This window comes from Scomber japonicus, chromosome 6 (genome assembly GCF_027409825.1).
Source record: "Scomber japonicus isolate fScoJap1 chromosome 6, fScoJap1.pri, whole genome shotgun sequence".
Lineage (NCBI taxonomy): Eukaryota > Metazoa > Chordata > Actinopteri > Scombriformes > Scombridae > Scomber > Scomber japonicus.
Genome location: NC_070583.1, coordinates 18,545,555 through 18,565,566, shown reverse-complemented (window position 1 = coordinate 18,565,566; position 20,012 = coordinate 18,545,555). Strand labels below are relative to the sequence as shown.

Below are 20,012 nucleotides of genomic sequence, written 5' to 3'. Positions count from 1 at the left end.
TTCCTAATTTTGAGATCTTCACAGACTCTAAAGAAATGTGTTGTTTACAGGCTACTCCCTCATTTTTCTCATCGCCTCTGTTTCTCAGGATAAGGAGATCTATCGCTGGCCCATTAAGGAATCCATCAAAGCCATGTTGGCATGGGAGTGGACCTTGGACAAAGCCCGGGATGGCGAAATAGAAGTCGAGAAGAAAACTGCCACACGAAAAATCTCCCAAACTGCTCAGGTGCAAGAGGATTGATAAAAAAAGATCAGTATTGTGGAGAATTTTTTGATGCTTGCTATGTGGCTAATTGGGAAAGGATGGATGTGGATCTCTTTTTTTATTTATGTCCTCCTTTATATTGATCCCTCTGTCAAAGCTATATACTTGGAATAAAAAAGAGGGTGAGACCTACCTGTTCAAAGTACATGTTGACCTATTAATCTCAGCATTCATAAACATTTTACACTTGAGCAGTAAATAGATATAAAACAATGGTGAACTTAAAGCAGTTCCCATTTTTGGGAACCTCTGAAATCCTCCAGAGATCCCATAACATCAAATGGAGAGCCACTGCTCTATATAATGTTGTTTTTCTGTCTTCAGGCCACTTATGATCCCAGTCAAGGCTACAACCCTCAGCCAATAGACATCACAGCAATGGCCCTGTCCAGAGAGCTGCAGGTATGTGTCTTTCTATCCATCTGTCATAGCACTGATAGATCTCATATTTTGGTTACACATTTGTCAGGAGCTTTGCAGATTAATTTGGTAACGTGTCTCCATGCAGTCTATGGCTGAGCAGCTGGCTGAAAACTATCACAACACCTGGGGCAGGAAGAAGAAGCTGGAGTTACAGGCCAAAGGTAAAACAGACTTCTATTACACACAAATACACTTTGCTGGTTTGCAGCCTTTTGAATCCAAACATGTCTTGTGCTCCTTTTAGGCGGTGGCAGCCATCCTCTGCTTGTGCCTTATGACACCCTGACGGCTAAGGAGAAGGCCAGGGACAGGGAGAAGGCCCAGGACCTGCTCAAGTTCCTCCAGCTGAATGGATATGCTGTGACAAGGTAGGCAAGATATTACTTTACCATTTCAGTTTAGGATTAGTGTTTTCATTGATGCCAACAGTTGTTTTTATGGCATCACCTCCACCGGTATAAACAGACACTTTTGGGTGTGTGTGCTTGTGTTTGCTTGTATTTAAGCACATACAAAGTATCTTCTCTTCATTACTATTAAATGACTGTGTGTCATTTTATATTAATGCCACACAGTCATTTGCCTTTTGTGCTAGCCTTCTTAAAATCTAATAAAGATTGAATGTATCTATTTCTTTCCTTTTCAATCACTCTTTTCTTCATTTGCAGGGGTATGAAGGACATGGAGCAGGACATTTCCTCCATTGAGAAGCGTTTTGCCTACGGCTTCCTCCAGAAGCTTCTCAAATGGATGGACATCGCCCAGGAGTTCATCGCTCATCTTGGTACTGTGGTTTGAGAGACTAAGATAGAGGCTTCGCTCAGGCATAGCATTTTATAGTGTGGTCTTTTTTGTCTATCGTTTACCTTTTGATTAAAGGCTCACATTTTTAAAATTTTGTTTTTTTTTTAACAGAGGCTGTGGTTAGTAGTGGTCGAGTAGAGAAATCACCACATGAACAAGAGATCAAATTCTTTGCCAAGGTGAGTTATACCATGCTTCAGTGAGTTATCCTGTTGTTTGTCTGCCAAGTACTAACAGAAACTCACACTTTGAGGAGATAGGGGATAGGAACTTCCTGAAACTTACTTCCAAAATTGGTGGTTTGGAGACAGATCAACAAGTCGAAATATAATCTGTCTTCCCTTTATGCCACTCTATTGTTGTTAATATTATTATTATGGTTTATTTAACCATATGCAATATACATAGACAGACTGAAACAACTTCCCAATGCAAGTATCACAGAGTTCATAGTGGGTGCTAATTGGCAACACCTGTCCCTAGAAGGCAGCATGAGCATGATTGTGTGTGATTCAGTAAGTTCCTATTTTATGTATTTAATATTTGTTTAATCGTTTGGGTTTTTTTTTACAGATCCTCTTGCCACTGATCAATCAGTACTTCAAGAATCACTGCCTCTACTTCCTCTCCACTCCTGCTAAAGTCTTGGGTAGTGGAGGGCATTCATCCAATAAGGAGAAGGAAATGATTGCAAGGTAGGTTCAGTAAAAGCTTACAAAAAGACTGGTTTGTACTCTGATTTACTTGACTTGAATTCTTTACCATTTGCCTTTCCTCTAGTACAGTACTTTTGTATGATAGTGTATGTCATCTCCCTCTTTCGTGTCTCTCTATTTCTCTCCTGTTTTGCAATATCCTTTATTTTCTTGACCTCCCTTTTTGCTTTCTGTGTCACTTCAAACATCTTTCCTGCCCTGTTTCCCCTCATCGTCCTCCCTTCTTCTTCTCCGTCCCTTTCCTATTTTCTCCTTCTACCTCAGTATCTTCTGTAAATTGGCTGCTTTGGTGAGGCACAGAGTCTCTCTTTTTGGTAAGGAATCTGCATGGTGGCATTATGCCCTGTCACCATATGTGTCTTCCTGTCTAATTTCTTTTATTTATTTCTCCAGATCTTTTTTCACTTCTTCCTCAGTCATACTTTCCTGTTTACATACTAACCAACCTCCCATGCTCTCATTCCCTCCTTCTTCTTTTTACCGGATCTCCTCGTCTAATGCTTCTCTCTCTCTCTTTAGTTCATCTTCTGCTTGGCTTTGATGTTTTCTGCAGCCTGGTGTTTTCAGAGTTGTCTTTTCCTGCTTTTAAGGCCTAGACTCAGATTGGCACTCACAAAACTGAGAGTGATTTTTGAGCATGATTGTCTGTCGTGATTGCCGGTTTCAACAAACCTCAGTATAATGCAGCTCTGTGATGTGTTTTCATCCTGGCTTATATGAGGCGATATATGCTTTATCCTCATTGTCCTCCCCCTTCACCAACATGTGTCTTTAATAGTCAGTCACTCTTATGTTACCAGTGGTGATTAGACACTGGCAAGCACTTCACACAGAGCCTATGACCTTTAGCTTGGCTCACAAGTAGCACGTGGTCTAATTCAACACTTCAACTGATCTGCCACTTGAAAAGTGCCCAAGTCAAAACCACAAAATGGAGGTACTGTAGTTAAGAAGATAATTTATTAACAGAGAATATAGCACAGGGTGTCAATTATGTGACATTTTAAAGGACTGTTCCACGATTTACTATTTAAGTGTTCTTAGTTATGAATACCTTGTATCTAAGATGGGGGAAAAAATGAAAGGTTTTGATGTAATTCTGGTTGATGTTTTCTAACACATTCTACTAACAAGCTCTTGTAGACAGTGGATTTGTAGGGTAAGACAGCTCTGACAACTCATCTTTGATGTGCTGTTTTTTAGGAACGGATGCAGGTGCAGTGGTAAACTGTCTACACATTTTGTCAAGATCACTGGATGCCAGGTAACTCACACTCACTCATCTGTTCACCCTCAGCACTCTGAGAGGCAGTAAGAAAATAGATATAATAACTGAGATTATATGTATTTTTGCTTCCTTCTTTTCAAGGACTGTCATGAAATCAGGGCCTGAGATTGTGAAGGCAGGTCTGCGTCAGTTCTTTGAGAGTGCTGCTGATGACATTGAGAAGATGGTTGAGAATCTGAAACTGGGTAAAGTGTCCAGTAGAAACCAGGTCAGTCACAAACCATGTTGCGTTGTTTTTATACACTCTTGCTCATTTTGTCTTGCAAACTGATATTTGTATGCTGTGTGTTCCTGTAGGTAAAGGGTGTGGCACAAAACATCAACTACACCACCACAGCCCTGCTACCGGTCCTCACGTCACTGTTTGACCACATTGCTCAGCACCAGTTTGGAGATGACGTCATGTGTGAGTGAATTAATGGTTAATATTAAGCCTTTTATGGCTCTTGATTTAGTGACACAGAGGAATTAATATTTTGTCTCTCTTCCCTCCTCAGTGGATGACTTGCAAATATCCTGCTATCGTACGATGTGCAGCATCTACTCTCTGGGCACTGTGAAGACTCCACATGTAGAGAAGTGAGTAGAGATCTCTGTCTGTCTATAAGTTTAAACTCTAACTCTGACTCTCAAATGTCATTTCAAATGACAAAACCAACAAAATACAAAATGTACATTTTAACAAACATGATGCTGCTTTTAAAACAATTTTTAATATAAAAAAAATAAACAAAAAAATGACCCATGTATACAATCTGATATTCTGACTATTTTGGTATTTATTTTTCGCCTGTGCAGACAGCGACCAGCTCTCGGCGAGTGTTTGGCCCACTTAGCAGCTGCGATGCCAGTGGCCTTCCTGGAGCCAACACTGAATGAGTTCAACACATTTTCTGTTTATACCACCAAGACCCCCAGAGAGAGATCCAGTGGGTTTTTAAAAAAAGCATTTAGTCTTTATTTTCTCCCCATCCCAGCACATCACCCTTACATTTTATTTTACATTCATCTTATTTGACCTACTCTTCCCCCCCCCCTCAGTTCTGGGTCTTCCCAACCAAGTGGAGGAGCTGTGCCCTGACATCCCAGAGCTGGAGATCCTGATGAAGGAGATCCATGATCTGGCTGAGTCTGGTGCCCGCTACACAGAAATGCCCCATGTGATTGAGATTACTCTGCCCATGCTGTGTAACTACCTCCCTCGCTGGTGGGAGAGAGGCCAAGAGAACTTCCCAGAGCAGGAGGGCCAGCTGTGCACCGCCGTCACCTCCGAGCAACTCAACAAGCTGCTGGGTAGCATCATGAAGATTGTGGTTAATAACCTGGGTATAGATGAAGCCTCCTGGATGAAAAGATTGGCAGGTCAGTAAGCCGAGGCTATTTAATAAGACAAAAGGCTTCCAGGTGATGCTAGACATCCTCTGGCAACCAAAGTTTTCATAGTTTAACAATTGCTTTTGGATTTTTGCAAGATTTATCTGCTTGTCATGGAAGGAGTACATTTATTATAGATTATCATTTACACATTTTGTACATCTCATATTTGGAGAAAACTGTTACTGTTGATGACCGCTGATTCCTTTGTACCGCTTGTCCAGTGTTTGCCCAGCCCATTGTCAGCAGGGCTAAACCAGAGATGCTTAAATCCCACTTCATCCCCACCATGGAGAAGCTAAAGAAGCGCTCAGGGAAGGTGGTGGCTGAGGAGGATCATCTGCGCATGGAGGGCAAGATGGAGGTGGACAGTGAAAACGGGACCATCCGAGATGAGTTTGCTGTGCTGTGTCGGGACCTGTACGCTCTCTACCCGTTGCTCATCCGCTATGTGGACAATAATAGGTAGGTAGCAGAACTTAAAGATGCTGTTATTTACAATGTGGAGGACACATTATTGCTGTTGCATTAAAACTATATATTGTTGATGAGCCCTGGTGGTCGAGTGGTTAGAGCGCATGCTATGTAATCGCAGCATCCCTGGTTTGAATCTGGCCCGGGACCTATGCTGCAGGTCTTTCTTCCCCCTCTCTCCCTGTTTCCTGTCGGCCTCTCTGCCAGTTACTATATAAATGAAGGCAAAAAGGCCCACAATAAATATCTTTTAAAAAATCCAACTGTATATTGTTTGTATTACTATTTACATTTTGACTCTCTCTCGCTGAGCATAATTCTTCTTTAAGAACACTTCAATGAAACAGTATTACTGTATTTAATGTCATTTATACACCAACACCTCTTTTATTGTAAAAGATGTCTCACTGTCAAGCGTGGAACTGACGTTACCTGCAAGAAAACCTGCTCAGTATTTACCTTTTTTAGGTGGCAAAGCTTTACATTCCTTTAAATGAACTTTACAGCCAGAAAAATAGAAATCTACCAAAGCCGAGAGTGGTCATTGTGGATTTGAAAGACCAACAAACCATGTATGTTTGTATGCAATCTGATTATCTCTGACAAATGTTTAGTAGAAAGAGCAAATAAAATATGTGATAATGGGAACAGCCCAATACAACATAGACGTATGCATTTATGAAAGTGGAAGATGGAAGTTTATAAAACTGCAGCTGGTGGTGCAAAAGTATTAATTAGCTGAAAGACTTAATCCCTCTGCCATCTGTCAAAAGCTTTCTCAGCATCTAAGGATATTATTATGCCACTCGACTATGTTGTTTGCAGAGAAAGTGTCTGCTCATGGCTAGGACTCACATACTATTATTCAAGCAGTGGAGTTAATCTGTTTTTGTCATTGCTGTGTTTGTCTACAGAGCAAGATGGTTGACCTGTCCAGACCCAGATGCAGAGGAGCTCTTCAGGATGGTGGGAGAAGTGTTTATTTTCTGGTCCAAATCCCACGTGAGTCACATGTCCTCCTCATCTCTGTGCTGCTTTATGATTTTTTCTTGATTTTTTCTTGATTTTTTTGTTTTTTTATTTCTATTTCGTCATGCAATCCTGTTTTTCTGTTATTTTTGGCAGAATTTTAAACGAGAGGAGCAGAACTTTGTGGTGATGAATGAAATCAACAACATGTCCTTCCTCACTGCTGACAGTAAGAGCAAGATGAGCAAGGTGAGAGCGGAAAAGCAGACAAGTAGCTTTAAAAAAACAAAACATAACCTGTCATTTATTGAGATGTCAAATCACTTACTTCATATCTTGAGCTGTAACATATCAAAGGAACTAAACCCCAATAATTAATAATGCATTAACAACTCCCATTTTAAGCAGGCAACAGTCTAAAAGAAAGTCTCTAAGCCTATTGTCAGCTGTTATTTCCTTTCTTTCCTTCAAGTTATTGTGGATGTGAAGGTAAGGTAAATGATTATTCTGTAGATAATGATCAGTTTATAATAAATTATTTTGTATAGATAAGCAGTAGAAATGTAAGAATAATATAAGCCATTTCATGACTAAAAACATTAATTTCCAGGTTGTTTTAAGAGTCAGTTTGTGGTATTCAGCCAGAAGCAGGAGTGTCGCTAACTGTGTTTTCTCCTTATATCCTGTGTCGGTGGGTTGGACGCTGGGCCACTAGGCCGGAGATGGAGAGGTTAGACTGTGTTTGTGCACGAGCGCTGTGCTGATCGCATGGCACCCTGAGTTTTGGGGGACGCATTTCATCAAGCTCTACCATGGACCACCACACTCCTTACACACAGACTCTGATATTCACACACACATGCTTACGGGTCAATGATGTTTTTTGTGTCCATGTGGTTTAGTCAAATTTAAAGTGGTTGAATGTGAAACTTATGAATAACTTTGACACATTGTTTTTTTGTGGATACAGCATAACATTTCTGCTTTTAATTCATTTTAGATAATATATTAGAGGATTATGGCAAAAATGTGTAAGTGACGTAACCATAAAAACTAGGATATGTCCTGCTCAATATTGACAAAATGCATTAAAATTTCAATGTTGAAATACTCCAAACATAAACTTAAACGTTAAATTCTCAGTAAACACCATATCAACTACATTGGCATGATCTTACATTATAACTTTTTTCTATAGGTGGATAAAATAAGTAATATTTATCATTCTTTCGTGGTTACGCCATTTGACATTTTCAAGAGCATTCAGTCTTACTTTTGGTTAAAAAAAAATTCAAATGACATAAAACTAACAAAAATACAAAATGTACATATTAACAAACCTGATACTGCTTTTTAAACTATTTTTAAAGATATTTTTGTATTGCTCATCTTGCCAGTACTTATTTGTCGCTGACCCATTCACACAAACAGGGTTATAAATGCATAGATACCATTAGAAAAATAACTCACTAGTGTTTATGTTATAGCAATGTTATGATAATGCATATGGGTGAAATGACATACTGTATAAAGTAGATTCAGTTGAAATGTTTTTTTTGTCAGTGGGACATATTTATGACTGTATTTGGGTAATATTGTGTAAGAGTGTGTCAGTTGTGTGTGTGTGTGTGTGTGTGTGTGTTTGTATATGTGTGAGTAGGGGTCTGGAGTGGCTTGATGAAAGCTCTTTGCAGTAGATTTTAGAAGCCTGAGAGGTTTCATGGCACTCGGTTTAAGCGGTTGTGTATCTAATTTGAAGCGTGCACTCCTGCGGCCGAGCGCCATCACCCTGTTTTTTGTTTTTGATTAATAAACAGTTTGCCTTTAGATTTTCCCTGTGGGATACAGTGGTGGGGGCTGTGTTACTGTGCCATTTGTGATGTTTAAAAATGTGTTGTTGTCGCTTGGATTTCTTTCAGCTTTTGTAGTTGAAAAAAAAAATCTTGCGCTGGGGGACTCTTCTCTTTTCAGTATTGTTTACAACATTATCTGCTTTTTGTTCACCACCTAAAAATAAGCCATACCATCCTTCACTGTCACCATTTGATTCACTTGCTGCATCAGTAGCATTAGCCAGCTGGGTTTGTTGGAGGGGACTGAAGCAAGTTTGAGATCACCAGGTAGCTCTCATCATATTTACTGGACTGGACTCGTCCCTCCATGCTCATCCAGTGACAGCCATTAAAATATGAAATCATTGAATATCTAATCACCGTTTCATGTCTTTCATGGTTGTTGCTATAAGACAAATGAGAAAACCTCCTCTCCTTAGCGATCAGATGAGCATTACTGTAGTGAGCGTCTGTTACCTGATCATTACAGCCCCTCTCTCTGCCCAAAGACCACTTTTGAACCGCACACACACACACACACACACACACACACACATACACACCATGCAGTTTAAGGGTAGAGAGGGTGCTGTGGGGCCAGACAACAGTCAGTAATGAGCATTGGTTGGCTCTGGACAGGAGTGTGTGAGAAGAGCTCCAGGGCGATGGAGCTGATCCCCTAGTCTTGTGCTGTTCTGTGTGCTGTCCAGCGGACTGGATTTCCTCTATAGGGCGCTACTAACAGTGAGGCTGCGTTGTGTGTAACCACTGTAGCTGATGCAGCAATGAAGTACCTGAAACCTCATCAGGAGCTGGTGTTTACAAGAAACTGGAGTTGTTGGTCTGTCTGATTCCAGCTGATGAATTTTTTAATTTTGTAATATTTGGTTTAAGAGGTAGTTTTACGTCATCACTTTGTTGGATACTTTCAAGAGCCTTTGATGCCACAGAAATATTTTCTGAAAGTACATTATTTGAGCCTGACTGTGATGGATCAGCTTGAGTGTTTCTTTCTGTTTTTAGTCTGGAGGCTCGGAGCAGGAGCGCACCAAAAAGAAGCGGCGCGGTGATCGCTACTCTGTGCAGACCTCCCTTATTGTAGCGGCGTTGAAGAAGATGCTTCCCATCGGCCTCAACATGTGCTCTCCTGCAGACCAGGAGCTCATCAATCTGGCAAAGATCAGATACTCACTGGTACTGTGATGTGTTTGAAGCCAAATTATTGACTATGTTCTGTCCTAACATACTGAACTTGCTGATTTTTCACTTTGCAGATTGATATCTAAATCCAGTGCTTTACATTTATAGCATCAGTATATTAGCATCAGTTTAACTTTTTCCATTAAGAATTTGTATAGATGCTGAAATATATGTCAGTATATTGGTCTTTACTTAACTTTAGGATATTTGTGATTGTTTTGAATGATTAAATAAATGGTGAATCTTGGCTTTGTCCCTTGTAGAAAGACACGGATGAAGAGGTGAGGGAGTTCTTGCACAACAATCTCCATTTGCAAGGCAAAGTGAGTGAACCCTTTAATTGTTTTGCATATTAAAGAAGAAAATAGATATGCCTATTTCGTTATGAATATCTAAACATCTAATATTCACATTTTACCCTTTGTTTCAGGTGGAGGACCCGGCTATGAGGTGGCAGATGTCTCTTTATAAGGAGATGTCTGGAAAAGCTGAAGATGCCGAGGACCCTGAGAAAGTGGTGAAAAGAGTACAGGAGGTGTCCGCTGTCCTTTACCACATTGAGGTGGTGAGTATATAGACACAAGCTCAAGGACATGACTACATACAAGGTACAAAAAAGGTTGTGGTGAATGTGCACATCCAGAAAGATGAATAAAGCAGGAGCTGGAGCAAACAACAAATGAAAAACAAGAGAAAAGTTTGTGCTCAAAAACGTCACGCTGGTGATATTCAAATAAAAACCTGCGTTGGGAGCTGCAGTGTGCGGACTTTCCTCTTGTTTTTTTACGTACAAGGTGCAGGCATTATTTAGTGGCCAGTTGTAGGCTAATTGTTAGAAAAGTGGGCATGTGGCTGAGAAATCATTGGGTTGAATCTGATGGAAAAAGTATGGAAAATTGTCTTCTTTTACATCAACAGACCTGAGTAAAGCTCACAAATTAGGGTTGCCACATTAGAGTTTAAAGTATAGATGTTCCCCTCCATAGGCAGCACCAGGAAGCTTTATCCCTGCAAAGGTGGCTGTTGCCTAAAATAGGGAAATATATTCAGGAAGGATTTGTTCATTTGAATTTTTCTCTCTTCAGACAGAGCATCCCTTCAAGTCAAAGAAAATGGTTTGGCACAAGCTCCTGTCCAAACAGCGTCGCAGGGCTGTGGTGGCCTGTTTCAGGATGACGCCCCTGTACAACATCCCTTCGTAATTATTTTCTTCATACTTCATAATGAACCATTCTTTAAAGACATTACAAGCCTCTATATGAGCTATTATAACCCTGCTGAATTCATTCTCAATGACTTCCACTCACAGGCACAGGGCAACCAACATGTTCTTGGATGCATACAAGCGCAACTGGTTAGAGACTGAGGGTTACTCATTTGAGGACAAGATGATTGACGATTTATCAGTAAGTTATCCTTCCCTTCAAAATCTGAGATAGCATGACTGTGTGCAAGTGGTCATTCTCACAATTTGTGTTATCGCAAATAATTAGAAAGCCATGGAAGAAGAGGAGGAAGAGGAAGAGGAGACCGAGACAAAGCCTGATCCCCTTCATCAGTTGATTCTTCATTTCAGTCGCACCGCTCTCACAGAAAAGACGTAAGAGCATCTTAACCTCTTCTGCAGCTCACTTTTCTGACCTGGACCTCAATGAGAGGCAATTGATTCTGGTTCTGTTTTGTCTCATTACAGCAAGCTAGACGTAGACCATCTTTATATGTCATATGCTGATATTATGGCAAAGGTAAGACAATCATGCGCTTCATATGGAAAATTATATGAAAAATGAAATATATAATGATGTTAATATGGGTGTTTGCTTTTAACACCAACTACTTCCATAATAATTTTCTACCCAAATCCTAACTTTAACCTTACTTGTAAAAAACATCTTGTCATTTAATCAAAATCTTACCTGGACCCTAAACCTGAACCGAAACTAAAGATTGATTTACTTTAACCCCAAACTAAGCTGATAATAGTCTACTTTCCTTAATATTTTCATTAACTAATCTTTAATGGCCATCCACACTGAGAATGATAACTATAACGATAACTATAAATGTATAGTTTTAAATTTTATTCTAACTTTACCTCTATTATAATTTGTAACAACAAAGTTAGTGAATCTTTGTAAGCGGATCTGTGCCACTGCTGCAACAGTGCACTTTTACACACCGCACCTCAACATCTGCTGTGGGTCAGTTTGGTCTGTAAACACTGAAACATCACAGCAACTAGTGTCTGATCTACACACTGAATCACCACCCACCTCTGGACTCTTGTGGTTTTCTTTTTATTTCTCTGTACAACATACTACAGCAGTAACAGCTCATCAATAATTAGTTGCAGACACAGCTGCCTGGACACCGCTGTTTACAGGACGTTGTCGTTCTCAATGTGGACACTCACATAGTTATAGTTATACAGTAGTTATAATTATAGTTATCCTTCTCAATTTGGACGGACCTTTATGCATCACAATGGTGTAAAATTGGCACCTCATTCGCCTTTGGGGGCAAAAAATTTAAATCTTATGTATAAAAAGTGGATTTGTGCCAAATCACAGGTAGTACTGGTTATGATTTATTTTAAGTCTGGTGGTTTAATCACTACTAAACTGTACCAGCTACTCATTGTTACTCATATTTTTTGTTTGTTTGTTAATTACATCTGCTTTAATCTGAGGTGGTTTTGTACTCAGTTGCTGACTTGCTGTCATCTCCCTGCAGAGCTGCCACATTAATGAGGAAGACGAAGGGGGAGAACAGGAGGGGGATGAGCCATCCTTTGAGGTGCGGCAGACAGAGATGGTATGGGGGGACCAGGGGATGGGGCACAGGGGAGTCAGCGGAGAAACAACTCCCCACACGTGATCACACTACATCATCACACTCGGCACACCCCCCCACCCCAATTTGACCCTTTTTTTTTCTCTTCCTGTTTTTTTTCCTCTCATCCACTCACACCACTTGCTTATTTCCTGCTATGATGGACTGACCTGTGCATGCCTTTGCTGGACTCTGCCCAGCAGTCAGATCAATGTTGTGGACTCAGTTGTTTTACTTCCGTTCCTTGCATGACTTGAGTGCAGAGAGATGGTGCAGCTGCTAAAGACAACAAATTTTAAATTTTAAAAAGAATTTTTAGGGGTTGATATAAGTCTACTGCAAATCAATATGCTATATATATTTTATATATATTTATATATATATATATATATATATATATATAAAATATTTTATATATATATATAAAACTTGGTTTTGAGCCAAAACAAACCAGTGAGATATCCATTCATATATATATATATAATTCAAATGAATGGATATCTCACTGGTTTGTTTTGGCTCAAAACCAGGTTTGGACACTGTGGTATTGTAGTGATAGTCATTGATTTTGTCTCCTGGAAGGTCACATTACACCCATTTGCACTGCAAATTCCTTAGTAAACTGTAAGGATCTCTTCAATGAGTTCAGTATTGATTCTCTCCCACAGTCATCTTCATCATTGAACATCATTATTTGCCTACTCCTTTTTTTTTAGCACTTGATACGTGTTCAGAAATGTAATGTTGCCATCCAGGTCTTTATTGAGCAGTTATTTTTTGAAACTGTGATAACAATTATTTAGTCATACCCTGCAGCAGTATTTCTAACAGTATAACTAGCTTGACTGTGGTCAGTCTCTCCTAGACTTGCACCACCCTTTCCTGACTCACACCTTCCTGTACTCACCTGCTAATTGGATTGTATTGACCCACATGGATTCACTTGGCAACTGTAGTTGAGATCTAACAACTCCTCAATTAATCCCTCAAGTTTGTTTGTCTTTACTTTGAATTGGACGTCTCCCTCTCTGTGCTCACTTAAGGACTACAGTAAAAGCCTGCACAGTCAGCCGTACATACAAAAGTCCCAAACCCTAACACGCACTCACACAAGCACGCACTGAAACACTCGTAGACAAACATTCAGACACACAATCACATTCACATCTCTTTTTACTCACCACAAAGTATGACAGACACATAGTTTGCTCGAAAGAGGACGGAGACCTCTCTAATCTCTCTTTTTTTAAGTACATGGTCAGACTTATGGGAGGGGGGGCCGAGGGAGGGGTAGATACTGTTCTGGATGCTTTGGGTGGGGCTGTATGCATGGTGTGCTGTGGGTGGGTTAGTCTAACCTCTTTTGTCAACAGGAATGTTTATAGCAACTATACTGTATAATTTTCTCTTTAATATAATGTAGGATAGTGTAGTACAATACAGTGTAGCATAGAAGTGCAGTGGAGTACTGTATTGTAATAGCAGCATAATGTAATATAATGTTGCATTGAGTAATGTAACATGTTACAGCGCCATGTAGTTGCTTTAATGATGTCTCGATTCTGTGCAGCAGATCTAAATGATATATTCTCTACAATATATGTGTAACATTAACAACAATTTAGATCTGCAAACATGTGCAATTAAACATTAATAATGTAGTTTTATTTCGACAGAACAAAACTTTTAGTTGTACTGTTGAAAGCAGGAATGGCATGCTTTAAGTGTCACTCAGGCAACTGCTGTCACTTCCTCGTAAGAGTGTATGAAGCGTGTGTTTATGCCCGGGGATGAAATGTTTGCTGCCATCGAACGTTTGCCGCCTCTGGAAGATGACAAGAGCTGGAATAACGACTTCTATCACTAATACACTTTGTGTATAATGGAAGAGAACTTGTGCGTGTCTGTGTGTGCGTGTATTTTAGACTTTTATTTGGCTTTGATTTGGCTTTTACATTAATTAAGGGGCTTATGCTGCAGCCAGCTTCTGACTCAAAATGTTGAAGTACTTTTTAAAATTTGGTTAATTTCAGAAATAGTCCAACACTTATATGCCATATTGGTGACAGAGGAGAGCATTTACATTAGCTTCATCCCTGTGCGACTAATTCAGCGAGAGATTTTGCTTAACCTAGCTTAGCCAACAAGACCAGATAATGTTAAATTAGCTCGGACATAAGTGATAAAAATCTGTATTGTTTATAAGATGTCATCTGAGTTTAGATTAAAGTAAAAAAGAAATAGACTTTGTGTTTTTAAGAGCAGAAGCTATTTCTTGATAGGCAATCATGTGTTTGTTCATACATTGAACTACATTATCTATATTACATATAGTCTTTCCTGAACTACTTTTGCGGTTACATCTGAGAAAAATGATTGAAATCAAGAAAATAAGGTTGTCTAATTAGGCTTAGTTAGGATTTAATTTATTCAGGATTGATGTGGTTACAAGGTGTGTTTGTGTGCGAGTGAGTGCGGGGGGCAGTGCAGTCTTTGTTGGCAGGGTTACAGCTGTGTCCCTCTTTCCTTGCTTTACAGGAAAAGGAGATGGAGAAACAGAGGCTTCTGTACCAGCAGTCCCGTTTACACGACCGTGGGGCTGCTGAGATGGTGCTGCAGATGATCAGCGCCTGTAAAGGTAGCTGCTATTCCCCACCAAGGACCACCCACTCAAAAATATGCATACACACACACACATGCACACATTTTTTATCACTTGTAAGGATATTATATTAACTTAAATACTGTATCTTTTAGTTATTGTAACATCTGCTACATACTTAGTGGCCATAATGCTACATAATTATATGTATGTATATATATATATATATATATATATATATATACATACATATAATTTCCACAATTTTTGCTGCATACCTTTTTGGAAATCCAGTTTAATAAATGCTGTAATGTTGTAGGGCAGTTCAGTCAGTCCCTTACATACTCTTCATATTCTGAAACATAATTAGTCTCTACACCAATTCACATTCATAAATTCATCATCAGTCATTAATAAATGTTTGATTAACCCTTAATGAAGCTGTCAGAGAGCAGAGAGTGTATTCAGTTATTTTATGGAGAAAAGACACTCACAATCACAGCAATATGGTACAGGAGAACATTTGATAGAATATGAAGAATATGAAGAATGTTTGAATGGTGATTTAAAAAAAGAAGTAAATACAGGTTTAATTTGAACATTTTGCAAGAATGTGTATCAGCTGCACACAAATTAAAGATTTAATTTACATTTTTGTATATTCCAGGTCATGGTAGGAAGTGACCAGCTAAAAGAAATGTGTGTAGGGTGTTTTTACAGCTCTCAAATATAAAGATAGTCAAATGTGATCCTGGACACTATCTAGATTTTTAAAATGCCATCAAAAAACAATACAATGCACAATTTCTTTACATTCTGTGAGCTGTCATTCTTGTGTAATGTTGTTAATGAAACTGTGTTGTTACTATACACACTGTACCAGTTTAGATGTGTGGTCATTAAAGTGAATTGAATTGAAAACTAGATAGCAATATTTGAAATTTAATAGTAGTAATAATGTAATAGGTCAAAAAATTGTGATGATAATCATGAACCACTCGTGTGTCTCCTTGTTTCAGGCGAACCTGGAGTCATGGTTTCTTCCACACTCAAACTGGGAATCTCCATCCTCAATGGAGGCAACAGTGATGTACAGCAGGTAACTAGAGCCTGTAGAGGTTTGCCACAGATTTTTTGATGATTTTATGTTTTAATTGAAAGCTGGAAAAGGAAATTAAATTAAAGTGCACTGGAGGCTCCCAACAGTATTATCCACAATCGTAACACCTTTATTGCTGTTGCTAAGAAAATGTCTTTTTGCTTATGTGCAGAGGATGTTGGACTATCTGAAGGATAAAAAGGATGTTGGATTCTTCCTTAGCGTTCAGTCTCTGATGCAGACATGCAGGTTTGAAAAAAAAAAATCATGTGACATTTTTGCTATTAACTTTTCTTAATTTTGATTGTTGAAGTTTATGAGACACGTGTACTCTAATCACTGGCTAAACTTGTTGAACTTACTGAATATTTGATGTTGACAGTGTTTTGGACCTGAATGCTTTTGAGAGACAGAACAAGGCTGAGGGACTTGGGATGGTTTCAGAGGAGGGTACTAGTGAGTATCGTCTGAACATACTCATACACACTGCTACACAAACACACACAAACACACACACACACACACACACACACACACACACACACAGTCACATCATTTGGTCTGTGATATTGTCTGTTAATCTGTAGTTTCAATGTGTAGTCTATTGTTTTTGTGTGCATTTGTGTGTGTCTGTTTATGGATGCCTGGATGCAGGTATGTTTTCATGTGTGAAATGAGTGTTGGATCCATGATGCTCTTGTATTCAGTCAAAGCATTTTTGATCGTTCGTGTATGAAACTGTTCTCCCGCTGACAGCCATGAGATTTCTGGACTCACTGCGTCTCTCTTTGTCTTTCTCTCTCCCACATCACGTTCACTTTGCCCATTTCAACCCCTTTACCCCTCATGCCCATGTCTTTCCTGCCTGTCAATTTGCTGCTCACACGTTTCTCAGATAAGAAGCTAGAACGTGGTAAATGAATCTTTGCCCTCATGTATTTTCCCCTTTTTTCCTTCCTTTTCTGTCCCCTCTGACTCTTTAAGCTCTTCACCATGACTAGTCTTTTCCTTGCTGTGGACTTAATATGCATTTCATTTCTAACTCAAGGACCCAGTGAAATCTAGCTTTACAATTACTTGTACACATTGTAATGGAAACCTCACAATGATGCACATTACTGAATCTGAACTTATGCCATTTTTTTCCTTTTGAAGTGATTGTAAAGTTACACTTTCATCCTTGAGTGTTTTATCGCAGATCTACTGTAACTCACACACTGTCAGTCTTATGATCCATGGACTCATGGGCTACTCAATAGGCAGACTCCGGTCCAGATCCACATCCTAATGCAGGTGATTCCAGACTGAGACATAAATCTGCATGATTATTATTTATCTTCCACATATATAGGTTATTTTTTAAATAAGCACATATTTAAGTTTCTCCACATCCAAATTTTCAAAGCGCATCATGAAGGTGCTCTCATAATCACAGCAACATAACATAACAACTACAAAATTAAACTGACTGAAATCATCATATGCTAGACACAGAATATAGCTGAATCAGCAACACAGCAAGAAGAGGCAGAGAAAAAGAACATTTGATGTGATTTGACTAAAAATAATGTGTTTTCATATCATTTTAACTATTATTGCAGTATATATAAAAGGTATATAAATGTTATGGCACACTGTGTACCTGACACCTGTATCAGTGTGAAAGTACCTACCAGCTATAGGGATGGATATGGTTAGAATTTTATCTTAAGCTTATCAATATTCTTATTGGTTCTTTTTCATTAATAAAAGGTTCTTTAATTATACATTTAAAATACATCCCTCAATAATATCCCACTGAAAACAAATACAAAAGTATCAGTCGTTCCTCCTGTCCTCTGTCCTCCCTCCTTTGCTGCTAACGTGATTCACTGAGAGAGGAGAGCCTGCTCTATCTCAGCCAATACCTAAATGTACAAGATTTTTCCATATTTTAACATCATGCTACGTTACAAACTATGTTAAACTGTTAGGCTACATACAGACAGCTTTTAGCTTGCTCATAACAATTACCTTGTTGCCTGACTGACGTGCTCTGATCGCCGGTGGATGGGACACTGTGGGCAAAGTAGTTGAAAATATTGCTTTTCTGCACACTTTTTCTTGTTGAGCAGAAAGCTTGATAAATTGCTTCTTGGCTTTTAACTGTTAAGGTTTTATTGAGCTTACAGCAACGATTGACCACATGAGTACTTTGCCTGGTTCACTCTCTGCTGTCAACTCTGTGCATCTCTGTGTTTGTGTGTCTGTGAGCCCCGCCCACAGTCAAACACAGAGAGAAAAGGAGAGAACAGAGAAACTAGCACAATCATGAATGACACCAAAAAGGTAGTAGAGAACTCTTAACATAGTTTGGGAGTGTGTCTATGTTCCCATAGCCCTGTGTTCCCTTAACCCTATGTTCCCTCAGCTTAATAATAAAATAAAGAGTCTTTCAAGCATTTTCATGGTTGGAAAAAAATGGGTTGGGGGGGCAACAACACGTTATGTGCATAAGGGAATGGCCATACCTGTGCTGTGGGAATGCAGGCCCGAGGGCCTAATTTTGATGGTAGGAACATTTCTTAGAAATGAGGGAACATAAAGCTGTGGGAACATAAACATAGGGATGACTCTCATAGTTTTTGTCTGTCATTCAACTTAGGCGCTCTAAAAAGCAATAAGGCACTGTGTCTATGTGTTATATTGGTAAAATGGAAAAATCCTGCATCACTGTGTTTTGCGCACAGGCGAAGATGTTGTTAATGCAGGAGTCTATGTGCATTGACCAATCGTGTACCACGATAGGCATGGATCTTACCATCAGGTCAAAAGCGATGAAAGGGAGTGAGGACTGCATGCCTGCAGATCTGAATGAATGTGATTGTCCCATGTTGTTTTTTGCTATGATCTACCTTAATAATGATGTGTTTTGACACTGGCCTGACACTCTGGGCCAATCAACAGACAATTCAGGCAGGCTACCGGGATCTGTCCTGGTGCTCCTTCCCTGATTGGAAGGAAAGGCAGTAACCTCATTCTTCCTTTCCCACTTAGTTCTCTCTCAAGTAGATCATGGAGAACTGCACTGACCCGGTGTCCTAGAAACTCTGAAATGAACCGCAGCAGCAGTAGAGCCTCCCTAAACTCTGTATCTCCCTTTTAATCCCATCAGTCAATATTAGATGTGGTAATAAGCCCAGAGTTTACCCACACGGCTAGACCATCTGTATAAAAACCACTGCATTATAAATCCTCACATACCCTAAAAATACCCACTGACCTCACATAATGTTTGATTTTTTTCCCATTTTATCATGACGGCTTATCAGGATTCTCTGTTATATTCTCTGCATATCAGGTCACAGCATTTAATTGTGACTTCATTGTTTAAGGAATAATTTAACAAGAAATATTATTCTGCTGTGTGAAAGACAGCTAGGGCTCTTTCTCCAATCCTTTGTCTGCTCAGGACAATAATACGCAGCTACCAATAATCTGAGTTGCAAAGGGTGGATCATAAAAGAAACCGAGTGATAGACTGAAAAAATAAGTGTTAATTTAAAATGTTGAGAAAAAATAAGTCAAAATTTCTAGAATGTATGAGCCTTTTGAAAAATACTGTTAGTATACATTACTCTCCTCCTAATGCTTAATGTGCACACTGAAATACTATAGCAGACAGGATAATGCAGGAGTAATGCAATCATGCTGAATGATGTATCCTATAATTATTTATTAATGTATGTATTAATTATTTGCTGTATGTGATCCCAGCCCTTTGCTTACAGCAGATACTATATATTTGACTATCTGCCATAGTAAGTGACAGTACTTACTATGATTACATATTTCTTCCGTGACGCTTTGTTAAATGTTTGTTGTTGTTGTGGGGAAAAAACAAACAAACGTGAAACTCAACATCACTACTGCACCACACCGCACCACACCTTTTTGTTTTCTATGTTTCATGTACCGTCATAGTTTCTGATAGCATGCTAATAGAGAGCTGTAAAATGTGCATTAAAATGTGATGAAGTGCAACATTTAAGTCAAAACGACTGTGATTAACTCCCAAATTCGGACTGAAATCAATGTGTACTGATTTTTTTACCAATACTCAAAGCTTCATGGTGTTTGTAGAGTTCAGTA

General features: G+C 39.2%; 1 protein-coding gene across 1 annotated transcript in view; it reads left to right on the top strand.

The window, feature by feature from the left end:
* The window catches only part of ryr1b (ryanodine receptor 1b (skeletal)), a 76,644-nt gene that overhangs the window by 44,071 nt on the left and 12,561 nt on the right, over nucleotides 1–20,012 (top strand). The window contains exons 57-85 of the mRNA XM_053320436.1: nucleotides 89–229; nucleotides 593–670; nucleotides 777–852; nucleotides 936–1,059; nucleotides 1,360–1,475; nucleotides 1,607–1,674; nucleotides 2,069–2,190; nucleotides 2,476–2,525; nucleotides 3,415–3,475; nucleotides 3,581–3,707; nucleotides 3,797–3,905; nucleotides 3,997–4,078; nucleotides 4,298–4,428; nucleotides 4,541–4,861; nucleotides 5,098–5,338; nucleotides 6,262–6,349; nucleotides 6,473–6,565; nucleotides 9,172–9,342; nucleotides 9,612–9,671; nucleotides 9,779–9,913; nucleotides 10,434–10,546; nucleotides 10,658–10,754; nucleotides 10,842–10,948; nucleotides 11,042–11,093; nucleotides 12,082–12,144; nucleotides 14,719–14,818; nucleotides 15,802–15,881; nucleotides 16,054–16,130; nucleotides 16,264–16,337. Coding sequence (XP_053176411.1) covers nucleotides 89–229; nucleotides 593–670; nucleotides 777–852; nucleotides 936–1,059; nucleotides 1,360–1,475; nucleotides 1,607–1,674; nucleotides 2,069–2,190; nucleotides 2,476–2,525; nucleotides 3,415–3,475; nucleotides 3,581–3,707; nucleotides 3,797–3,905; nucleotides 3,997–4,078; nucleotides 4,298–4,428; nucleotides 4,541–4,861; nucleotides 5,098–5,338; nucleotides 6,262–6,349; nucleotides 6,473–6,565; nucleotides 9,172–9,342; nucleotides 9,612–9,671; nucleotides 9,779–9,913; nucleotides 10,434–10,546; nucleotides 10,658–10,754; nucleotides 10,842–10,948; nucleotides 11,042–11,093; nucleotides 12,082–12,144; nucleotides 14,719–14,818; nucleotides 15,802–15,881; nucleotides 16,054–16,130; nucleotides 16,264–16,337 — 3,157 coding nt within the window. The remainder of the gene's footprint in view (nucleotides 1–88; nucleotides 230–592; nucleotides 671–776; nucleotides 853–935; nucleotides 1,060–1,359; nucleotides 1,476–1,606; nucleotides 1,675–2,068; nucleotides 2,191–2,475; nucleotides 2,526–3,414; nucleotides 3,476–3,580; nucleotides 3,708–3,796; nucleotides 3,906–3,996; nucleotides 4,079–4,297; nucleotides 4,429–4,540; nucleotides 4,862–5,097; nucleotides 5,339–6,261; nucleotides 6,350–6,472; nucleotides 6,566–9,171; nucleotides 9,343–9,611; nucleotides 9,672–9,778; nucleotides 9,914–10,433; nucleotides 10,547–10,657; nucleotides 10,755–10,841; nucleotides 10,949–11,041; nucleotides 11,094–12,081; nucleotides 12,145–14,718; nucleotides 14,819–15,801; nucleotides 15,882–16,053; nucleotides 16,131–16,263; nucleotides 16,338–20,012) is intronic.